This window comes from Hyperolius riggenbachi, chromosome 1 (assembly GCF_040937935.1).
Source record: "Hyperolius riggenbachi isolate aHypRig1 chromosome 1, aHypRig1.pri, whole genome shotgun sequence".
Lineage (NCBI taxonomy): Eukaryota > Metazoa > Chordata > Amphibia > Anura > Hyperoliidae > Hyperolius > Hyperolius riggenbachi.
In genome coordinates, this window is record NC_090646.1 from 417,433,743 (window position 1) to 417,452,777 (window position 19,035).

General features: G+C 45.2%; 1 protein-coding gene across 1 annotated transcript in view; it reads right to left on the reverse strand.

Moving 5' to 3' along the window:
* The window catches only part of ALDH1A1 (aldehyde dehydrogenase 1 family member A1), a 150,790-nt gene that overhangs the window by 51,659 nt on the left and 80,096 nt on the right, over positions 1–19,035 (reverse strand). The window contains exon 3 of the mRNA XM_068236458.1: positions 18,558–18,634. Within this exon, the coding sequence (XP_068092559.1) occupies positions 18,558–18,634 (77 nt within the window). The remainder of the gene's footprint in view (positions 1–18,557; positions 18,635–19,035) is intronic.

A 19,035-nucleotide genomic window follows, 5' to 3' on the forward strand; every position in this document is an offset into this window, starting at 1 on the left:
GTCACTTCCTGTCTGAGTCAGGACTGAGTCAGCCACTTACATACCTGATATTTAACGCTTTCAGGCAGAGAAAGAAAAAAAGGAACACAGCATAGTTATCTGTGTGCTAGGCACTGTACATACACATGTCTATCTCATTATGTCACATTTCAGTTGGGGTATCCTTTAAGTGGAGATGGGAGAGAGGGGTGAGCGACTGTTTGGCACCTGAACAAGCAGCTTCCAGCAGATGGGAAAAGGAGCTGAGCACTCAGAACAATGCACTGTTTCACTGAGAACAGTGTACCCATACTAGATAGCATCCCTAAATATCTGTAGTATGTTTTTCCTCTTGCTGTATGTGCTAAAATGACCTTATTCAGGGCGTAGGTCAGTAGAGGTGAAAATAAAATATAACAAAACTGCTTATGAAAACTTTAATAAACAGAAGTATTTGTAAAATAAAGCTGCATAGTATGTTGGCACTGCTGCATAATATATTGGCGCTGTTTACATAATAATAGTATTTAAAAACAAGTAACAGGATATAGATCAGCTATGTATCTCAGATTAACATGCCACCAATTCTTACACATTTCCCTAGCTTATTTAGTTCATGCTGAATTTTCTATATATGAGAATCATATTACAAAAATGTGCATTATTAATGGCTTTAAAACAAATGCAGGATAAGACTGGCTGAGTTTATCAACTCTACAGTCAGATTTTTATTTATTTGTCAGGATTGGCAAATAAATACACCGAGTTGAAACTATATAATTGTATAACTCGGTTTATCACAGTGATGTTTAATCCGAAACTTGCTTTTGTGCAGATGAATAATTAACACCATCAAGCATAAACTATAACTGTTTTCAGGGGATTAAAAGCGAACTTGGACACAGTACTGTCGATTCTCAATTTACGCCAAGGGTTTTTTTTGGGGCTGATTACTGAAATGACACTGCTTGGCTGTGATACTGGGGGATTCTTGCCAAAAGGCACATATTAGCCTCAGGAATAAGGAGGCATGGCTTACTGAAACTCATTATGCAGAATTCAAGCTGTGTTCATGTGTATGTGGTCACATATTGACTCCTCCATGCATGCAAGTTACTCATTCATATCAAAGGAAATCATTTGAGAAACCACAGGAAGCACTGCCTTGATTAGTGAGAAATGTTGGGTCAAAGAGCTAGATCAAGTTCCTTTTTATTATTTTTTGGTGCATTTTGAAATAATGCCTATGACACGGTGAAATGAATGCAGTACTTCTGACTTGGTATCGAGAACATACTGTGCTCATTTCATTAAACTCTGACTCTGGACCTCTGCTGACCTAACCTAGATGTGCTGCCATTGTGCTTCATCTAGTCAAAGCCCAAAACACCTCTGTTTGGTACTACAATAACAAGAGGGGTGGTATTGTTTAGATCTGTGGCTCTCAAACTGCCAGTAAACCCACAGTTATCAAAATAATCGTACGCCACAGAGCCCCCATTTGTGATTCTCAAAAGAATCGCACACTACAACCACTACAGAGCCCACGTCACCCAAAATCTGCAGGTGCGGACACCAAGGCCTGCCTACCGTCCGAGCACTGTAGGTGGCAGTTATGGTGTGCAGTTGCGCATTCTGCTAAGTCCATGTCATGCATAATTACAAAGGTCATTTAGTTATTTAGACGTTGGTCAAGAGTACTACTTCGAGTGCCACTCACAAGCTCACATTCCCCTATATGTTAACAACTTTGAAAACCTTCCTAATGTACTATTTTACAAACTGCTGGTTTCATTATTCGGCTTCCATTTTTCTTCACCTGCATGCTTTTTCTCCATGTCTGCTTCTCTATAAAACGGTACCTGGTGAATTGCCCCTTTTACTGTTACCTCTCTCTCTTTACACAATTAAGTGACTCACTTTAAAGACTATGAAAGTAGCTAGCAGGACCCGTTGCTGTGGAAATTGCTACTGGATCCTCTATAGGAGTTTCCCACTTTGCGCTTTAGTACCCATTTTCCGCAAGCAATTTGGTGAGAAGTTAATGGTCTTACATGGAAATATTGGATCTTAGAAGCAAAGGTAGCTGCTGCTCTCAAAGTGCACAGGCATGTTTCCAATAACCATAGAAGGAGCGAGAAGATCTGAGGGTCTCCTACTTAGTTTCTTTATTATGCCACCAGAGCACAACAAAACATAAACACATGAAACAATGCATTTCGAGGGGACTTTCTTCATCAGATTCATGCACATGGCATCCTATAGGGCACAGAAATAATTTCTGTACCTTTTGAACACCAATATGAACCAGAGAAACAGGTCAAGTGTACCCCAGGCGACATGTGACATGAGATGTACAGTACAGTGCAAAACAATAATTACCAGGCTGTTTTTCTTATTTTCTTTTCTGCCTGTTAGAGTTAATTTTCAGGCATGCAAGTAACAGCTTCTGTCTTCCTTGTCAGGAATATAGTAAGCCTCGCTGATAAGCAAATTACAGCCATAAAAGATTTCCCGGCAGAATTCTACCTCTGAGTGCAGTATAGTGTAACACACGAGGCAGCTGCGGCGAACAGTACCGCCGCCGCAGCTGCCTCCATGCCGCCATCCGTCCTCCCGGCGTCTGGGACGCCGTGGACAGAACGTTCGTTTGTGCAAGAGGTCGCCGTCTTGCGCGGGCGAGCGCACAGACGGGACCTTTATGCGAGGAGGAAGCCCGTCAGCTGACCTGCTGGTCGGCTGACGTCAGAGGAGTCCCACGGCGCCCAGGATTGGCTGATTCGGAGGGGCGTGCCAGTGGGGTCTCCTCTGCTTCTTAGGCCTCCGGGCTTCATTCAGTGGTTGTCTGTTGTCGTGAATACATAGCGTGTTAGCGCTCAGACCTTAGGCTAGATCCCAGGTGTTGATGCCAAGGACTTCACACCTAGACTAGGAGATTGCTTGTATTGTATTGATTTCCTGTGTATAACTCTTAGCTAAAACTCTGACTCTGATCCTGCTTTCTGATTCTGTACTTCTGCCTATCTGCCTTATTAGTTGCTGAACCTCTGCCTGATTACCGATTACTCTCTTGCCTCACGATTCTGTACCGATACTTACCTCTCTGTTGCTGAACCTCTGCTTGATTACCGATTACTCTCCTGCCTCACGATTCTGTACCGATACTTACCTCTCTGTTGCCGAACCTTGCCTGTCAGACCATTCTACTCACCAGTGGTCCCTCGCCCACTGCTCCTAGGCTGCAGTACAGTCTGAATCACCTGCTTTTCAGGCGATCATTAGTGCAGTACTGTTTGTGTCACCTGCTCCTAGGCTGCAGTACAGTCTGAGTCACCCGCTCCTCGGGTGACCACTCGGCTGCAGTACACTCCGAATCACCCGCTCCTCGGGGGATCCGGTCTCCGCAGTATCGTATCTCCAGCTTGCTGGAGTTTGAACTCTATTACACGGTCAGTGTACCGATAGTACCTCACCAGCCCTAACTATTAAAGTTACGGTTGCACCAAACACTATACACTCAGCTCTTTGTGTTGCTATACTGGTATTATTGGTGATTCTGCAGATCACACATACTCAGGTATAGTGTCTGTATTATTGGTGATTCTGCAGATCACCAAATAATCAGACATCTGAGTTGCGACACCCAACCGTTACATATAGAAATAGAAAAAAGTCCATAGTTCATGTATTTTAACTCTGAGAAACTTAATAGGGTGCAAGACAATGAAGCATGGAATCTATATTTTAAATGTTTAAATATAAAATAAAACCATGGGATATCTAAAAAAGGCAATTTTTAGGAGAAGGAGGATACATACAATTGTTTATCTCAAGGTTTATTTTCACCTTGGGTTCACTTTAATTTCGTCACTTATATACACTTTGGAATGTGCTTTTGGGAGGTAAGTGACTACTTTCTGATTGCTTTATATTAGTATCTTTATATCTATGTAGACACCTCTTATTTCCAATTATTGATTGTTACCCTGCTCATACTCTTACAAAAAAGACTGAGAATAATATGAAATGAGAATTTCCAATGAACCCAAACATAAATAATATTCTTCATGTAACAATGCCTCTGACCTCCTTACTAGATGAAATGCAGGCACAATGGGGTGAGCCTTGCTTCTTCGGAAGGCCTTTGTGCACAAAGGCCTCCGAAGAAGCAAGGCTCACCCCATTGTGAAACGGTCGTAAGGCCGTGCACCCACTGGCGCCCACAGTCATCTCCCACACCTCTGCAGCAGCACGATAAGTACCTTCATTGTTCTATTGAACTCTTATGTTCACCATTTCTGTTCTTACCTGTACACTTGCTATTATCAATTAAAACTACAGTGCCAGACCACTTGTTCTCTCCTCAGTTTGTTAATCTGAAGTGTGTAAGAACCTTAAGCTAGTAAGGTATCTTAACAGCACTTGGCCTCAAACTGTACACAGCTTAAGGCCACGTTCAGATAATTCAGCACAGTTGGCTGTGCGATCGGAATGCAACGCATACGATCAAATGCCATCTGCGCTACTATGCGCTGCAGTCTGCAATCTGCGCTGCGATTCCCGAAAATGCATGCAGCGCATCGCACTGCTGCGCAGCGCATATGATGGGAACAGTAGAAGGGCTGTCTATGCCCTTCTACCATTCTTGCATGTCACACAATATACACGCTGCCGAAATGCGCACGGCAGCGCATATAGTCTGAATGAGCCCTTAAGAGTACATAAAGTAATAAAGAAAGAGCCTGGCATAGCAGGCTTTGTCTTTATTACTTTAGTCTTAATGCTACCGGACTGCAAGGGTCTTTGGGTTCAATATTTACCTGATCAGACATAATTCCTCCAGGAAGGTGATTGCTTCCCCCCCCTGCGTGATTCTGCATGTATAAAGTTCTTAAATCTAGTATACTATGTACACAAAGCAATTTAAATCAGTTCTTTACACCCAAAAATGGCAAAAATGTCACCCCAAAATTTTAGCTGAGATCAGCACACTTAGCATCTAGCTAAGCAAACAATACTAAACTGGCTGGTGGGCGGAGATGCTTTGGGTCTTATTCAGTTTTTTTGACCTAGGTTATATTGTTACACCTTATCAACAAAATACCTTTTACTCTGAAGCAGGTCTTACAGCATGTCATTACTGAAAAGCACTATAGATAGTGCTAAACCGCCACATCCCCGCGGCAAAACAAGGCGTTTATACCCCCCAAATCACCTCTGCAAACTCGGTGGAGCGCTTCCTGAAGTGGCAGAGCTTAGCTCTGTAGCTCTGCCTCTTAGCGCGTCAATCCCCGCTGATCGCTGCCTCTCCCCACCCCTCTCAATCTGCCTTCAGAGAGAGGCGGGGGAGAGGCAGAGATCCGCGCGGCGATTGACTTGCATGGAGGCAGAGCTGCAGCTCATAGCTCTGCCTCCATGAGCAGCAAAATCCACGACCAAGAAAGTCATGGATTTTGCAGAGGGGATTTGGGGGGTGTAAACCCCTCGTTATGCCACGGGGATGCGGCGGTTTAGCGGCGGTCTATAGTGCTTTACAGTAATAACATGATTTAAGACTCGTTCCAGAGTCTCTTTAGCCACTTAAGGACCAGGGGATTTTTCCCTTATCTGTGCTGCGTGGGCTCTTCAGCCCACAGCACACATCGTGTTTGCAGCATGGTGATCAGACTTCCCCCCTTTTTTCCCCACTAGGGGGATGTCCTGCTGGGGGGGTCTAATCGCCGCCGGCTGTTTGTGTTTTGTGGGAGGGGGTGCTCCTCAAAGACCTCCTCCGCAGCGCTATTCTGCCCTCTCTCTCCTTCTCTCCCTCCCCTCCTTGCTGTGGGCAGCACAGGACGGTGATCCGCCCTACACCGCCTCTGATAGGCTTCAGCCTATCAGATGCCAACGATCCCCGGCCAATCAGAGGCCGGTGATCGCAGATCTCCTTTACGGCGCTGCTGCGCCGTAAGCGCCGAATGATGTAAACACCGGGGATTTCTTCCCCGCGTGTTTACATTTAGCCTGCGAGCCACGATCGGAGGCTCGCAGGCTGTTCACGGAGACACCCTCCATCAAGTCACCAACCAGCAAGCAAGGAAATATTTAGAATAATTTTGACAGTCCCTTTTCAGTTACTTTTTGATACCTTTTCAATTGCAGAGTGAAATGTTTTTAAAACAGAAGATGAAAATTATCTCCTAGGAGAAAACTTAAGAGAAAAAGTGAATTGAATAAGGGTCTTTCTCTTTTACAACATGGGTGTGGCCAAATGCCAGTTGATCAAAGGCATCTAATAATACAATTGTCACAACCAAGTTGGTTGATACTATCATGTGCTTGTCTCCAGTTGCCAAGATTCCAAAATTTCCACCAGTGTCAGTCTTCGAAACTAATGTAACTTTAACCCAAACAGTAACAGTAAGCGGTAGTACTTATACTCTTTCTTTAGCTTACAGTTATTCAAAACTTGCTAATTGAATGACAAAAATATACAGTACATTCAGATCCCGCCTGTGATTTTTGTCTTTACCAATATTAATTACAAATACCTTGTTGTTCTATATCATGAAATGGACTAGAAATATGACTTTTATTATCGTTAGTTAACATATAATTTAAGACTTGCAGACAATATTCATTTGTCTTCTGTCAAAGCGATTTATGTAGCCAAAGAAAACTGAAGGTAGCTGAGAGTTGTGAGCCAGAGTAGACAGAGGGTACTTGATACTGTGTGCTTACAGCTGCCACACCCATGCTCTGTAAATGAACACCTTTGTCTTGCACACTTCACTGGCGCTATAAACTTGAAGACTGAAAATCATTATTGCACTCAACCTGTACACAGCTCAGGGAACTAGATCAAACAGCCCTGCAGAAGTAGCATTATCTTTATGAATGTTAGACAGGAAGGTTTAAAAAACAGAGGGAAAAAATAGCTGAACAACTAAAATGTTATGTTGCAGATGGTAAGATACAGTGGCAGTAGAATTTGTTTATCTGAGACTCTAGATACACCCTATACACACACCTGGCAATCGATATATGCCACTCGAGATGATGTATTACAATGTTATGTCAGTCACAATGTGATTTCTACCCTAACGTGCAAGGTGCAATTGTATAAATGCTACTGCCATCCATCTGTGCGGAGGCTCTGATGCTGAATTTCCAAAGTGCATGTAATGCATGGATGCAATGCCAGCATTGCAGTGCTCAGATGAGCAATCAAATATACGTTTGACACATATCATACGTTTATCTGTCACTTTGCATACAGATTGAAGCGTAATCTTATACGGATTAGCAGCGCTATGCCTAATAACATGAGGATGTTGTAATCCCCCCTCCTTTTTGTATGCCTATACAGCCAACTTTAACACAGCATAGTAGTGAGCGATCGGCACGATTGGGTACTATGCCAACGCGCTGACCGCAAGTGATGTTGTGACCACCGGAGGTGATGTGCCGCTAGTGCAGTCTACATTCATAGCTTATAAACTCGCCGGCTGCAGGGCGCATAGACACACATCACTTCACACACATCAGAACCCTGATGTGTACCTGAACAGATATGGTTAATGCATGCAGCCACCCCTGCGGGTGTGTTTTTTTCCTCTCTCAGTCTATTTAAACCTGCACTGCAAACAGTGCCTCCGCTCTGACTTGGGCTATTTGCTGGGGGACATTTTGCTGGTGGGGGGTGCACTATGCTCATTGTATATATGTATAGCACTTTTTGAAAAAGCCGTAGGGTGAAACATGTTAAAGAACATTATACAATCACTTTGTAAATAGCACTATCACTCCTCTATATGTCCTCCTGTTATGTATATGTAGGTAATGATTTGTACTGACTACAGGCAGCATCTGCTAGCAGTCTACATGACAGCTGATTGAATGCTAGTGGCTACAACCGTCTCCTATACCAGCAGGGTTCTAAACCTCTATGTGGAATAGCTACACCACATTATATGTGTAATTGTGGGGGATAAGCCAAGACCTCCACACTAGAGGTTTTATACATTAACTTGTGAATCTTGTTAGTTGTGCTTCCTTCACTGACCACTAGGTCCAATAATGTGGAGCTAAATATTTGATATTTGTACTCAAAGGGCTGGTCAGTGACCCTGTGTTTGACTTTATTTCCCTGGTATATTTTCTCGGGTAATGTGCATATAGACTAACTTTTTAGCAGTAAAATAAAGTAAAACTTCATTTGCCTGCTGCATGGCGAATTTTTCCTGCGGCTGGGTAAGTGTGCCTTCCCCAGTCTGGCAGGCTAAGCAGGGTATGCAGAGTGGGCGCCAGGGAGCTTTTATAGTTACCTGTCCGGACACTGGACTGGCTTCCTCTCTTTATCCACCCGTGGCGCTGCACTCCCGCCATCCTCTTCTGACTTCCAATCATATGTTATTACATGTGATCGATGCTCAGGAGATAGTATCAGTGGTGCAGAGACACCTGGTGGTGGAAGAGGGGTGCACTGCTGGCACTATCCTGTAATAATCTGCCTACTGTGCATAAGCTCAGTAGGCAGAACCCAACAAGTTCTGCCCGCTGAGGTTAAAATGAGTGTGCATCTTTAAACAAAATACCTTGTTTGTTGATGCTACTGGGTAAAATAGCAATTCCTTACAAAATGAATAATAACATGCACAATTTCCCCAGGTTTGAGGAAGAATGTGTGTGCATGGATAAGGAATTTGGACAGAAAGCAAGGAGTTGTGGTCAATGGATAATATTCAAAATGAGTGACTATTAGTGGTGTCCATTTATTTAATAATGAGCTATTAGATGAAGTAAAAACTAATGTTGCTATTTTTGCAAATAATTCAAAGTTGTGCCGAATTATCAACACACAGAAAAATAATAACATATTGCAGAAGCATCTGAATAGGATGGCTATATGGGCAAGCGATATGGGCAGATTAAATTATGAAAAATATAAAGTCATGCATTTTGATCGTACCAGTGATATAGCACCACATACAATAAACTGAATACAGATGGGGCATCAAACTTGGAGAGGGACTTAGGAGTACTGGTTTTAACAAGTTAAATATCTGTATTCAATGCTCAGCTGCAGTTAAAGCAAATAATAGGGGTGCAATAATATGGAAATAAAAATGTGGGATGCTAGCATAATGCTACCCTGGTTTAGCTCTCTTGTAAGGCCGCATCTGGAATATGGGATACAGTTATGGGACAGTTTTAAAGCAGGCGCAGAGACTAGCCACAAGAGTGATTAGAGGGATGGAAGGTCTCACTAACCAGTAAAGGTTCAATAAACTGGGCTTATTTAGAGTCTGGAGAAAAGATCTCTTTAACATGTATAAATTAGAGGACAATATAAAAGCTTGGCAGATGCTTTTTGTCCCTAGGCTTATACACAGGGCAAGGGGACATGACCTGTATATGGAGGAAAAAATGTATTCAGGAAGGGATTCTTCACTGTAAGAGAGATTAAAGGACAACTGGAGTGAGAAGAATATGGAAGCTGCCGTTTTTATTTCCTTTATTTCCTGGCAGCCCTGCTGGTCTATATGACTGCAATAGTGTTTGAATAACACCACAAACAATCATGCGAATATCAGCTCTTATTGTCAAATTTGACATTAAAGGATACCCAAAGTGACATGTGACATGATGAGATAGACATGTGTTTGTTCAGTGTATAAGTATAAAATTAACATTAGCCTGCACTTACATATCCCACTTGATCCAGAGGTTGGAGAAAAACAATTACAAGGCTTGGGCCACTTAGCCCTAAAGGCGAAAAAAAAAAATTTCCAGACTCCAAATGACAATCAGATAAAATCTCTGGATCAACACTGCTGGAAATTAACTAGTAATGCAAATCAGATGTTTCTGACATTATAGGATACCCGAAGTGACATGTGACATGGATGAGACAGACATGTGTATGTACAGTGCCTAGCACACAAATAACTATGCTGTGTTCCTTTTTTTCTTTCTCTGCCTGAAAGAGTTAAATATCAGGTATGTAAGTGGCTGACTCAGTCCTGACTCAGACAGGAAGTGACTACAGTTTGACTTTCACTGATAAGAAATTCCCCTTTTTTTACCTCTTTCTTGCTCCCAGAAGCCATTTTCTGCTAGGAAAGTGTTTTATAGTTGGAATTTCTTATCATTGAGGGTCACACTGTAGTCACTTCCTGTCTGAGTCAGGACTGAGTCAGCCACTTGCATACCTGATATTTAACTCTTTCAGGCAGAGAAATAAAAAAAGGAACACAGCATAGATATTTGTGTGCTAGACACTGTACATACACATGTCTATCTCATAATGTCACATGTCAGTTCGGGTATCCTATAATGTCAGAAACATCTGATTTGCATATGCTTGTTCAGGGTCTATGGCTAAAAGTATTAGAAGTAAAGGATCAGATGGACAGCCAGGCAACTGGTATTGCTTAAATGGAAATAAATATGGTAGCCTCCATATTCCTCTCGCTTCATTTGTTCTTTAATGTGGAATACATTACCACAGGAAGTAGTTATGGCAAATTCTATATCTGCCTGTAAAGGGGCTTGGCCATGGCTATTGGCTATAATTACTAGTTAATTCCCAGCAGTGTTGATCCAGAGATTTTATCTGATTGTCATTTGGAGTCTGGAAAGATGTTTTTCCCCTTTAGGGCTAAGTGGCCCAAGCCTTGTAATTGTTTTTCTCCAACCTCTGGATCAAGTGGGATATGTAAGGGTGCAGGCTAGTGTTAATTTTATACTAGTACCACACTTTCTGGTTGAAATCGATAGACGAATGTCTTTTCTCAACCCAACAAACTATGTAACTATGCAATTTTTATATGCAGAGGGCACATTGTGCTAGATCCACGTTAGAGTGCAGGCATTACATGACATATATAAGCTAAGCCAGCTAATGCTATTGAGAGGAGGATGATATGCAGCACAGGACAGAGCAGGAGGGGTGGGAAGGTAGAGTAATAATGTTGGTCTGTGTTCAGACAAGATATACCAGCAGGCTGGATCTCTTGTAGAGGTATCAGGGATGATTAAATACTCCTGTACGCACACTAGATTCTTGGCAGAGGTGGCCCTAAATGACTGCCTTGGCTGAGAACAATCTAGGTAAGGTGTGTATGAGATTATAGTATGAAGCCTCAGGAACAGTAGCGTGTGCTCTTATTTAATTAACGATAATACACAGCTATACAATTGCCAAATTTCAAAGTCAACTTGAAAGCAACTGCTAAGCGCAGTAGATAAAGTCCAAGGGTCGGATGCAATGCCAAGAGATAAAAAAAACTCACTGGATGCAGGTATTTTTTCTCCCCTGCATTGCAAACAAGTTAACATAGGATTCAATTTTGAATCTAACACTCCGAATTTCTGTGTACAGTTACCTTGGCATGTTATAAAAATTGCCTTGACTATTATGGGGGCTTTAACCACTTAAGTACCAGCGGCCTCTGCCCCCTTGGCCTTAAGGACCAGAGACCGTTGGTACAGAAATGGCGGAATCCCGACGGATAATGATGAATCGCTGCACATACTCACCGCAAGCACCGTCACCGCCACACGTCGGGAACCTGGGCCACCCACTCTGCCGTCTCTATGACGACAGAGTTCCTGTGAACCAGTCAGGAGCTGCTTTCATTGGCTCCTTACCCTATCTTTCAACGTAAGCCAATGGGAGTTGCTTACATTGAAAGACAGAGCCAGGAGCCAATGAAATCAGCTCCTGACCCGCTCACAGGGCTCTGCCATCATAGTGACAGGCAGAGCCAGTGAGCTGCGGCTAGAGGCGGCAGGTATTAAGCGGCGAAATCGGCGGGAGCGATGAAAACAGCAGATAAGCACAGCGGCGGCTAATTAGAATCTATGCCCTGCCAACCAGGTGACCACTAAAACAGGGCATAGATTTCAATTAGCATGGTCCTAAAGTAGTTAAGCAAGATGCATTGGTGTGGAGCTGTCTTCAGCACCACACATCACTTCTCACAAGTGTTTTGTTTTAATGGTTTGTAACCTCTACTTGTCTATACCTGCTGAGCTGGACAACATGGTACTCTATCACCTGAATAAAACCAGCTCACTGTGTCTATAACATATAGGGACTCTGCAGGGGAGGGGCATATACCTTCAGGCTCGGACAGAGCCGCCGAACCACCGACGGTCCCATCGGTGGGCCCCGACCCGACTGCCCCTCCTCCTGACCTGGGGGCCCCTAGAAGGCGTGCGCTGCATGGGAGAGCCGGGGAGGGCAGCCCGACTGTTTTTTTTTTTTTTATGTCCCTTAAAAAAACTATTTTCCCCGGGGGGGCCCCCTCCTATCCTCCCCCTCCCTCACCTCGGAGGGCCCCCCTCCTGTTACGAGCGGCGGCGGTTACAGCAAAGTTCCTGCGAGGTATAGCAGAAGATAGAGGTCCAGCTGCCTCCCGGGCTACGCTGTCTCCTCTATGCCGCTCGCACTGCTTCCTGGTTTAGTGCGAGCGGCATAGAGGAGACAGCGACTGGGAGGCAGCTGGACCTCTATCTTCTGCTATACCTCCCCGGAAGTTTGCTGTACCCGCCGGCCGCCGCTCGTAACAGGAGGGGGCCCTCCGAGAGTCCGAGGTGAGGGAGGGGGCCCCCGGGGAAAATAGTTTTTTTTAAGGGAAAAAAAACAAAAAAAACAGTCGGGCTGCCCTCCCCGCGGCTTGTAAGGAGGGGGGACACCCAGGTGAGGGGGAGCATAGGAGTCGGGGCCCCCACTGGCTACCCACCCGGCTACCTAACTGCCCACCCTCCCACCCGGCTACCTAACTGCCCACCCTCCCACCCTTCTGCCTACCCTCCCACCCTTCTGCCTACCCTCCCACCCGGCTACCTAACTGCCCACCCGGCTACCTAACTGCCTACCCTCCCACCCGGCTACCTATCTACCCACCCGGCTACCTAACTGGCTGCCCACCCGGCTACCTATCTACCCACCCAGCTACCTATCTGCCTACCCTCCCACCCGGCTACCTAACTGCCCACCCGGCTACCTAACTGCCTACCCTCCCACCCGGCTACCCTTCTGCCTACCCTCCCACCCGGCTACCTAACTGCCCACCCGGCTACCTAACTGCCTACCCTCCCACCCGGCTACCTATCTGCCCACCCGGCTACCTATCTGCCTACCCTCCCACCTGGCTACCTAACTGCCCAGCCGGCTACCTATCTACCCACCCAGCTACCTATCTGCCTACCCTCCCACCCGGCTACCTATCTGCCCACCCGGCTACCTATCTACCCACCCGGCTACCTATCTACCCACCCAGCTACCTATCTGCCTACCCTCCCACCCGGCTACCTATCTGCCCACCCGGCTACCTATCTACCCACCCAGCTACCTATCTGCCTACCCTCCCACCCGGCTACCTATCTGCCCACCCGGCTACCTATCTACCCACCCAGCTACCTATCTGCCTACCCTCCCACCTGGCTACCTAACTGCCCACCCGGCTACCTAACTGCCCACCCAGCTACCTATCTGCCCACCTGGCTACCTAACTGCCTACCCTCCCACCCGGCTACCTAACTGCCCACCCAGCTACCTATCTGCCTACCCTCCCACCCGGCTACATAACTGCCTACCCGGCTACCTATCTGCCTACCATGCCATGGGCGTCCCTACATAGGGCAAAATGGGGCATGCGCACTCCCCTGGCTAGCTGCTGCCCCCCCCTAGCTACCCGGACGTGGCTGGCCCGCCCGCCCTGGGGTGGCAGCGGAGAGAGAAAAGAAGCGGCAGGCACAGCGGCGCTGCCTGCCGCATCACTTAATTCTAAAGGGGGGAGCGAGAGAGGGGGAGCCCCAAGGTGAGGGAAGGGGGAGGGGGAAACGTCCTCCCTTCCCCACCGCTTCTCTTCTCTCTCCGCTGCCACTGAGGACACCTATAGATCTGGCTATTTAAACTGGGGACACCTATAGACCTGTCTATCTATACTGGGGGGCCCTGTCACTACCTAAACTAGGGGCTCCTGTCACTATATACACTGGGGGGGGGGTCCCTGTCACTGCATACACTGGGGGGCTCCTGTCATACCTAAACTGGGGGTACCTGTCACTAACTGAACTGGGGGGGCGCCTGTCAATACCTGAACTGGGGGCACCTGTCACTACCTGAACTGGGGGGCACTGTCACTACCTAAACTGGGGGCTCCTGTCACTACATACCCTGGGGGGCACCTGTCACTACAAACACTGGGGGCTCCTGTCACTACATACCCTGGGGGGCACCTGTTACTACCTTAACTGGGGGGCACCTGTCACTACAAACACTGGGGGCTCCTGTCACTACCTAAACTGGGGGGTATCTGTCACTAACTAAACTGGGGGGCTCCTGTCACTACCTAAACTTGGGGGTCCTGTCACTACCTAAGCTGGGAGGCTCCTGGTGCTACCTAAACTAGGGTGCACCTGTCACTACCTAAACTATCCAGGCCAGCCCAGCATCACCACCAGCCAACCAGCCCAGAATCACTGTCAAAAAGGCCACAGCATCACCACCAACAGTCAGGCCAACATTTACTTCAACCAGCCAAGTACAGCCCAGCATCACCGCCAGGCCGGCCACAGCATCACCGCCAGGCCTTTCAGCCCACACATCATCCCCAATCCAGCCAAAAACAGTATTGCCTGGCACAGCAGCCAGTAGAGGAGAATTCAGAAGCCAGATGAGAGGTGTCTACCATATTAAGTGGGCATTCTGCCTATTTATGTGAAATGCTGTTTATTTATGTGCCTCATGACTGCTGAATTTGTCTTGTTGGGGGCCTCATGGTTACTGAATTTGTCTTGTTGGGGGCCTCATGGTTACTGAATGTCTTGTTGGGGGCCTCATGATTGCTGAATTTGTCTTGTTGGGGGCCTCAAGATTGCTGAATTTGTCATGTTGTCATATTTGTCATATCTAACCTATGCTGAGGGAAACTATTCTGGCTACCTATATTAGCCCACTGCCTTACTGTTACAGTTACATTACAATTACCCCCCACCCATGTGATGTCATGTCCACACCCATTTTTTTTGTCGCTGCGCGCTTTGCTTTTTTGGGGGGGGGGGGGGTGTTGGTAAATTATCCGCACCGGGTGTCAAACACCCTAGCTACGCCACTGGAGGGGGGCACAGCTTGGAAGGGGGGGAATTGGGCACAGAGCGGCGGGGAGGGGGGGGAGCGTCCCCCCCTCCCTCACCTAGGGCCCCCCCCCCTTCCGCGCACCCCCCTCCTCCAGAAGTGCAGCCAGCAGCGAGCGGAGAATAGCTACAGAGATGATGCTATCTCCGCTCCGAGTCCGCATGCCGCTGCCCTGCTGGTCTCTGACTGTAGTGTGTGACGCTGTCCAATCACGTTCTCGCAGTACTTCCTGCTAGAGCGTGATTGGACAGCGTCACTACAGGAGACAGAGACCAGCAGGGCAGCAGCGGCATGCGGAGCGGAGATAGCATCATCTGAAGCTGGTAAGCTATACTCCGCTCGCTGCTGGCTGCACTTCTCGAGGAGGGGGCTGCGCGGAAGGGGGGGCCCTAGGTGAGGGAGGGGGGGAGGCTTCCCCGCTGATCTGTGCCCTCTGCCCCCCCTTCCAAGCTGGGGGGGACTTGCATTGTGTGGGGGTATCTCTGCCACCAACCTGATTGCATTGTGTGGGGGTATCTGCAGCCAACCTGATTGCATTGTGTGGGGGTATCTGCAGCCAAACTGATTGCATTTTGTGGGGGTATCTGCAGCCAAACTGATTGCATTTTGTGGGGGTATCTGCCGTCATCCTGATTGCATTTTGTGGGGGTATCTGCCGTCAACCTGATTGCATTTTGTGGGGGTATCTGCCGTTAACCTGATTGCATTGTGTGGGGGTATCTGCCGTCAACCTGATTGCATTTTGTGGGGGTATCTGCCACCAACCTGATTGCATTGTGTGGGGGTATCTGCCGTCAACCTGATTGCATTTTGTGGGGGTATCTGCTGCAATTTGACTACTTGATGAATTATCATGAGGCATGTAACTACTTGAATATACAATGTATCTGGTCGGACCTAATCTCTGTGAATAACGCCGCTACTTATTTTGTGTTTTGTATTTTTTTTTTTTAAGTCTGCCCATGACTCATCATGACCACGCCGATGTTCCAGTGCATGGTGACACCCATTTAGTTTCGCATTTAGACATATCCCTATTGGAGACTGTCCTCAGAATTGCTCACAATCTATTCCCTACCATAAAGTCATGCAAAATTTCTAAAGTACATGTGTATGTGAGCCCAAAATGGGGGGGGGGGAGGGAGGAGGAGGAGGAGGAGAGGGGGGTGGGCCCCAGGCTGAAACTTCCTTGGTGGGCCCTTGGTGTCCCAGTCCGACCCTGTATACCTTACTCTTCTGCATAGCTCCCTTGTGAACACCAAGGGGCTCATCCCACCTCATGTTCAGGAGAGCATATGAGGTGGTAGTTCTTGCTGAGGTGAAGGGTGGAATCTAGGAGCCTCCTTCAATAATAAGGAGACCCCCAAATGTCTATCTCCTCTCAGGAAAATAGACAAAGGGAGTCAATTTGACCTCCACCTGTTTAGAATACAAATGTATTTGAAATAGTAGCTAAACAATAAGATTTTTTATTAAATTAATACAGAACCTCCTTTGCAGACCTGCCACCAGACCTACCTCTAGATAGGGTTGTCATCATCACGTACTATATTGTCCAATGCAAAAATCAGTGTAAAGGTAAGCTAGGCAACACCTGTCGCATAGCTGGATCCACTAATCAGAGGAAAAGAACCCAAGAAAGAGAAAGGTCAAAACAAGTTATTTCTTGCACTGTCGGGCGAGTTAATATTATTAACCTGGCAGTGCATAGTAACTTGACAATAGACAGCACTGGCAATTTTTCGGAGTTGTATTAGGCTCCAAGTAGATTGAGGAGAGCATATTGTGACTTGCACATAGTTCAGGCCCAACTTTAGACAGCCCAAATAGCGATAAAAGCTCAACTCAAAATTTGAATAAGCATTTTTTAGCTGGTAAAACCCTACAGTGAGCCCAATGTCAGTGTGGCGAGTCAACTTACTTTATGTTACACTTTTAATCTACATTCTAATAATTTCCTTGGACATAATAATGCGAGAGAGAAGGAATTTGTACAAAATTATTGCTATTTTTTAAAAATATAATAAACACGATTCGTGCTTGACTACATGCTTAGATACAATATTTACATTTGTATTCATATGTACATACAATATACACTTTCTTCATTTCAGACTATGCTTATGTGTAGCACAACATTTTTATTTGATGTTACATTCAAATGAATATAAAAGGAGAAGGCAGAAATGAAACCTAAACACAACAGCAAAAATAATTTATTATAAATACATACTACTATTTGGCTAAATATAAAGCTGATATATTTTGGAACATATTATATTTTGATGAATAGTCCTGGATTATAGTGTTACTGTTCAAATGCCAAATCAATGCTGCGGGATACAGCATGTGGTTAATAACATTGCACCCATCTGCTTTTAGAAACTATTCATAATAGCCTCTTTATCCAAGGAAATAACAGGGTTAAGCTAAAATCCTTGCGTTGCAAGCAAGCACATATCACAAATTATTATTCTACATGTGGGATAATTATCAGGGATATAAAACACTACTTGCACAATGCTTGCGCTTGAAGCTGAAATTTGGGCGAGTATGTGTTCTGTATGACTTCGTTTTGGAGCAAATGAATGTAATAAACAATGACAACAGCTTTTTAACAGATGTTTTATGTAGGGAAAACCAAACAACAGGATTGTCGCTGCTGCAGCTCATAAGTTAAAAACAACTATGGCTTCTGTGTTTTAATAGTCCTGGAGCACAGTGCTTTGGTATTTTGCACCCTTTAGAATAAAGTTTATCTTTAAAGGGCAGAAGTCCAACACTGTAAGGCTATATTGCCAGGTCTAAAGTGCAGAGGTTGAACAGTAACTTTGTACTAGAGTATTTTTCTTTGTGCAACTCACTGCTCTAAGTAGCAGAACTGCAAAAACTAAATGCAAAGACAACAATGTCTAATAAGTAATATGTTTCTCTTGTTGTTTTGCTGAACATAACTGCATCCAGTCACTTTCTCTTGTCATTTTGCTGCCAAGCAGGCAGCCTGGAAAAAGCAAATCCTGTTCTCGTAGCTGATATCTGCTTGGCTCAATTACAAGTGAATATGTTCCAGTGCAGATGGGGAGAGGAGTGAAATAGTACAAATGTTTTGTACACTGTTGCTGCTCCTTAAGTTATGCATTTAAAAAAAACAAAAACTTTCAGAACAGCAACACTGACTGAGGAGGTTAACATTTTCCACGCTAGAGTACATTTACTGAACTATCTATTAACATAATCTGGCTGCAAGTGATAGAAAACACATTCAGCAAACGTCTTATTGCTGACAGCTTTACGTACGTACTTGGGTGTAGGATTATTTTCCACTAGCTCCTAATTTCTATGTTTTGCTCAATGATCATATAAAAACATGATGTCAAGAAATGTATGAACTATTATTGCATACAATCTAAACATACTAACAGCAAAAGGACTCATTGCTTCTTCTTACCTTGGTGTACTTAACTTCCACGTTGCTGAGAGGATCAGGCAGACTTTTCCCAAGAGATGACATTTCGAGGCTATTTACTGAAACACAGGTGGAATAAAGTACAACGTTAGTCAGGCTCAAAGAGTTTACCCTGACTGAAGACTAGCTTCTCACTTTCTCCTTTAGTTAAGATTGGACCCAAGACTATTTGCATACAAGGACATGATTGGACAGACTCAGACATAGTGAGTAAATAGTCACTACTGCCAGTAGTACCTCCCCCTACAATGCTTTCACTTTGTTTTGACATTTGCATGCCTGTGTCCTGTTTGTACATGTTTATCTATCTATCTATCTATCTATCTATCTATCTATCTATCTATCTATCTATCTATCCATCATCTATTTATATATCCCTTTATAATTCTGATTGGAAGTTAAACCACATAAACAAAAGTGCAATACATCTGTAAATCTCATATTTTATAATATGATATTC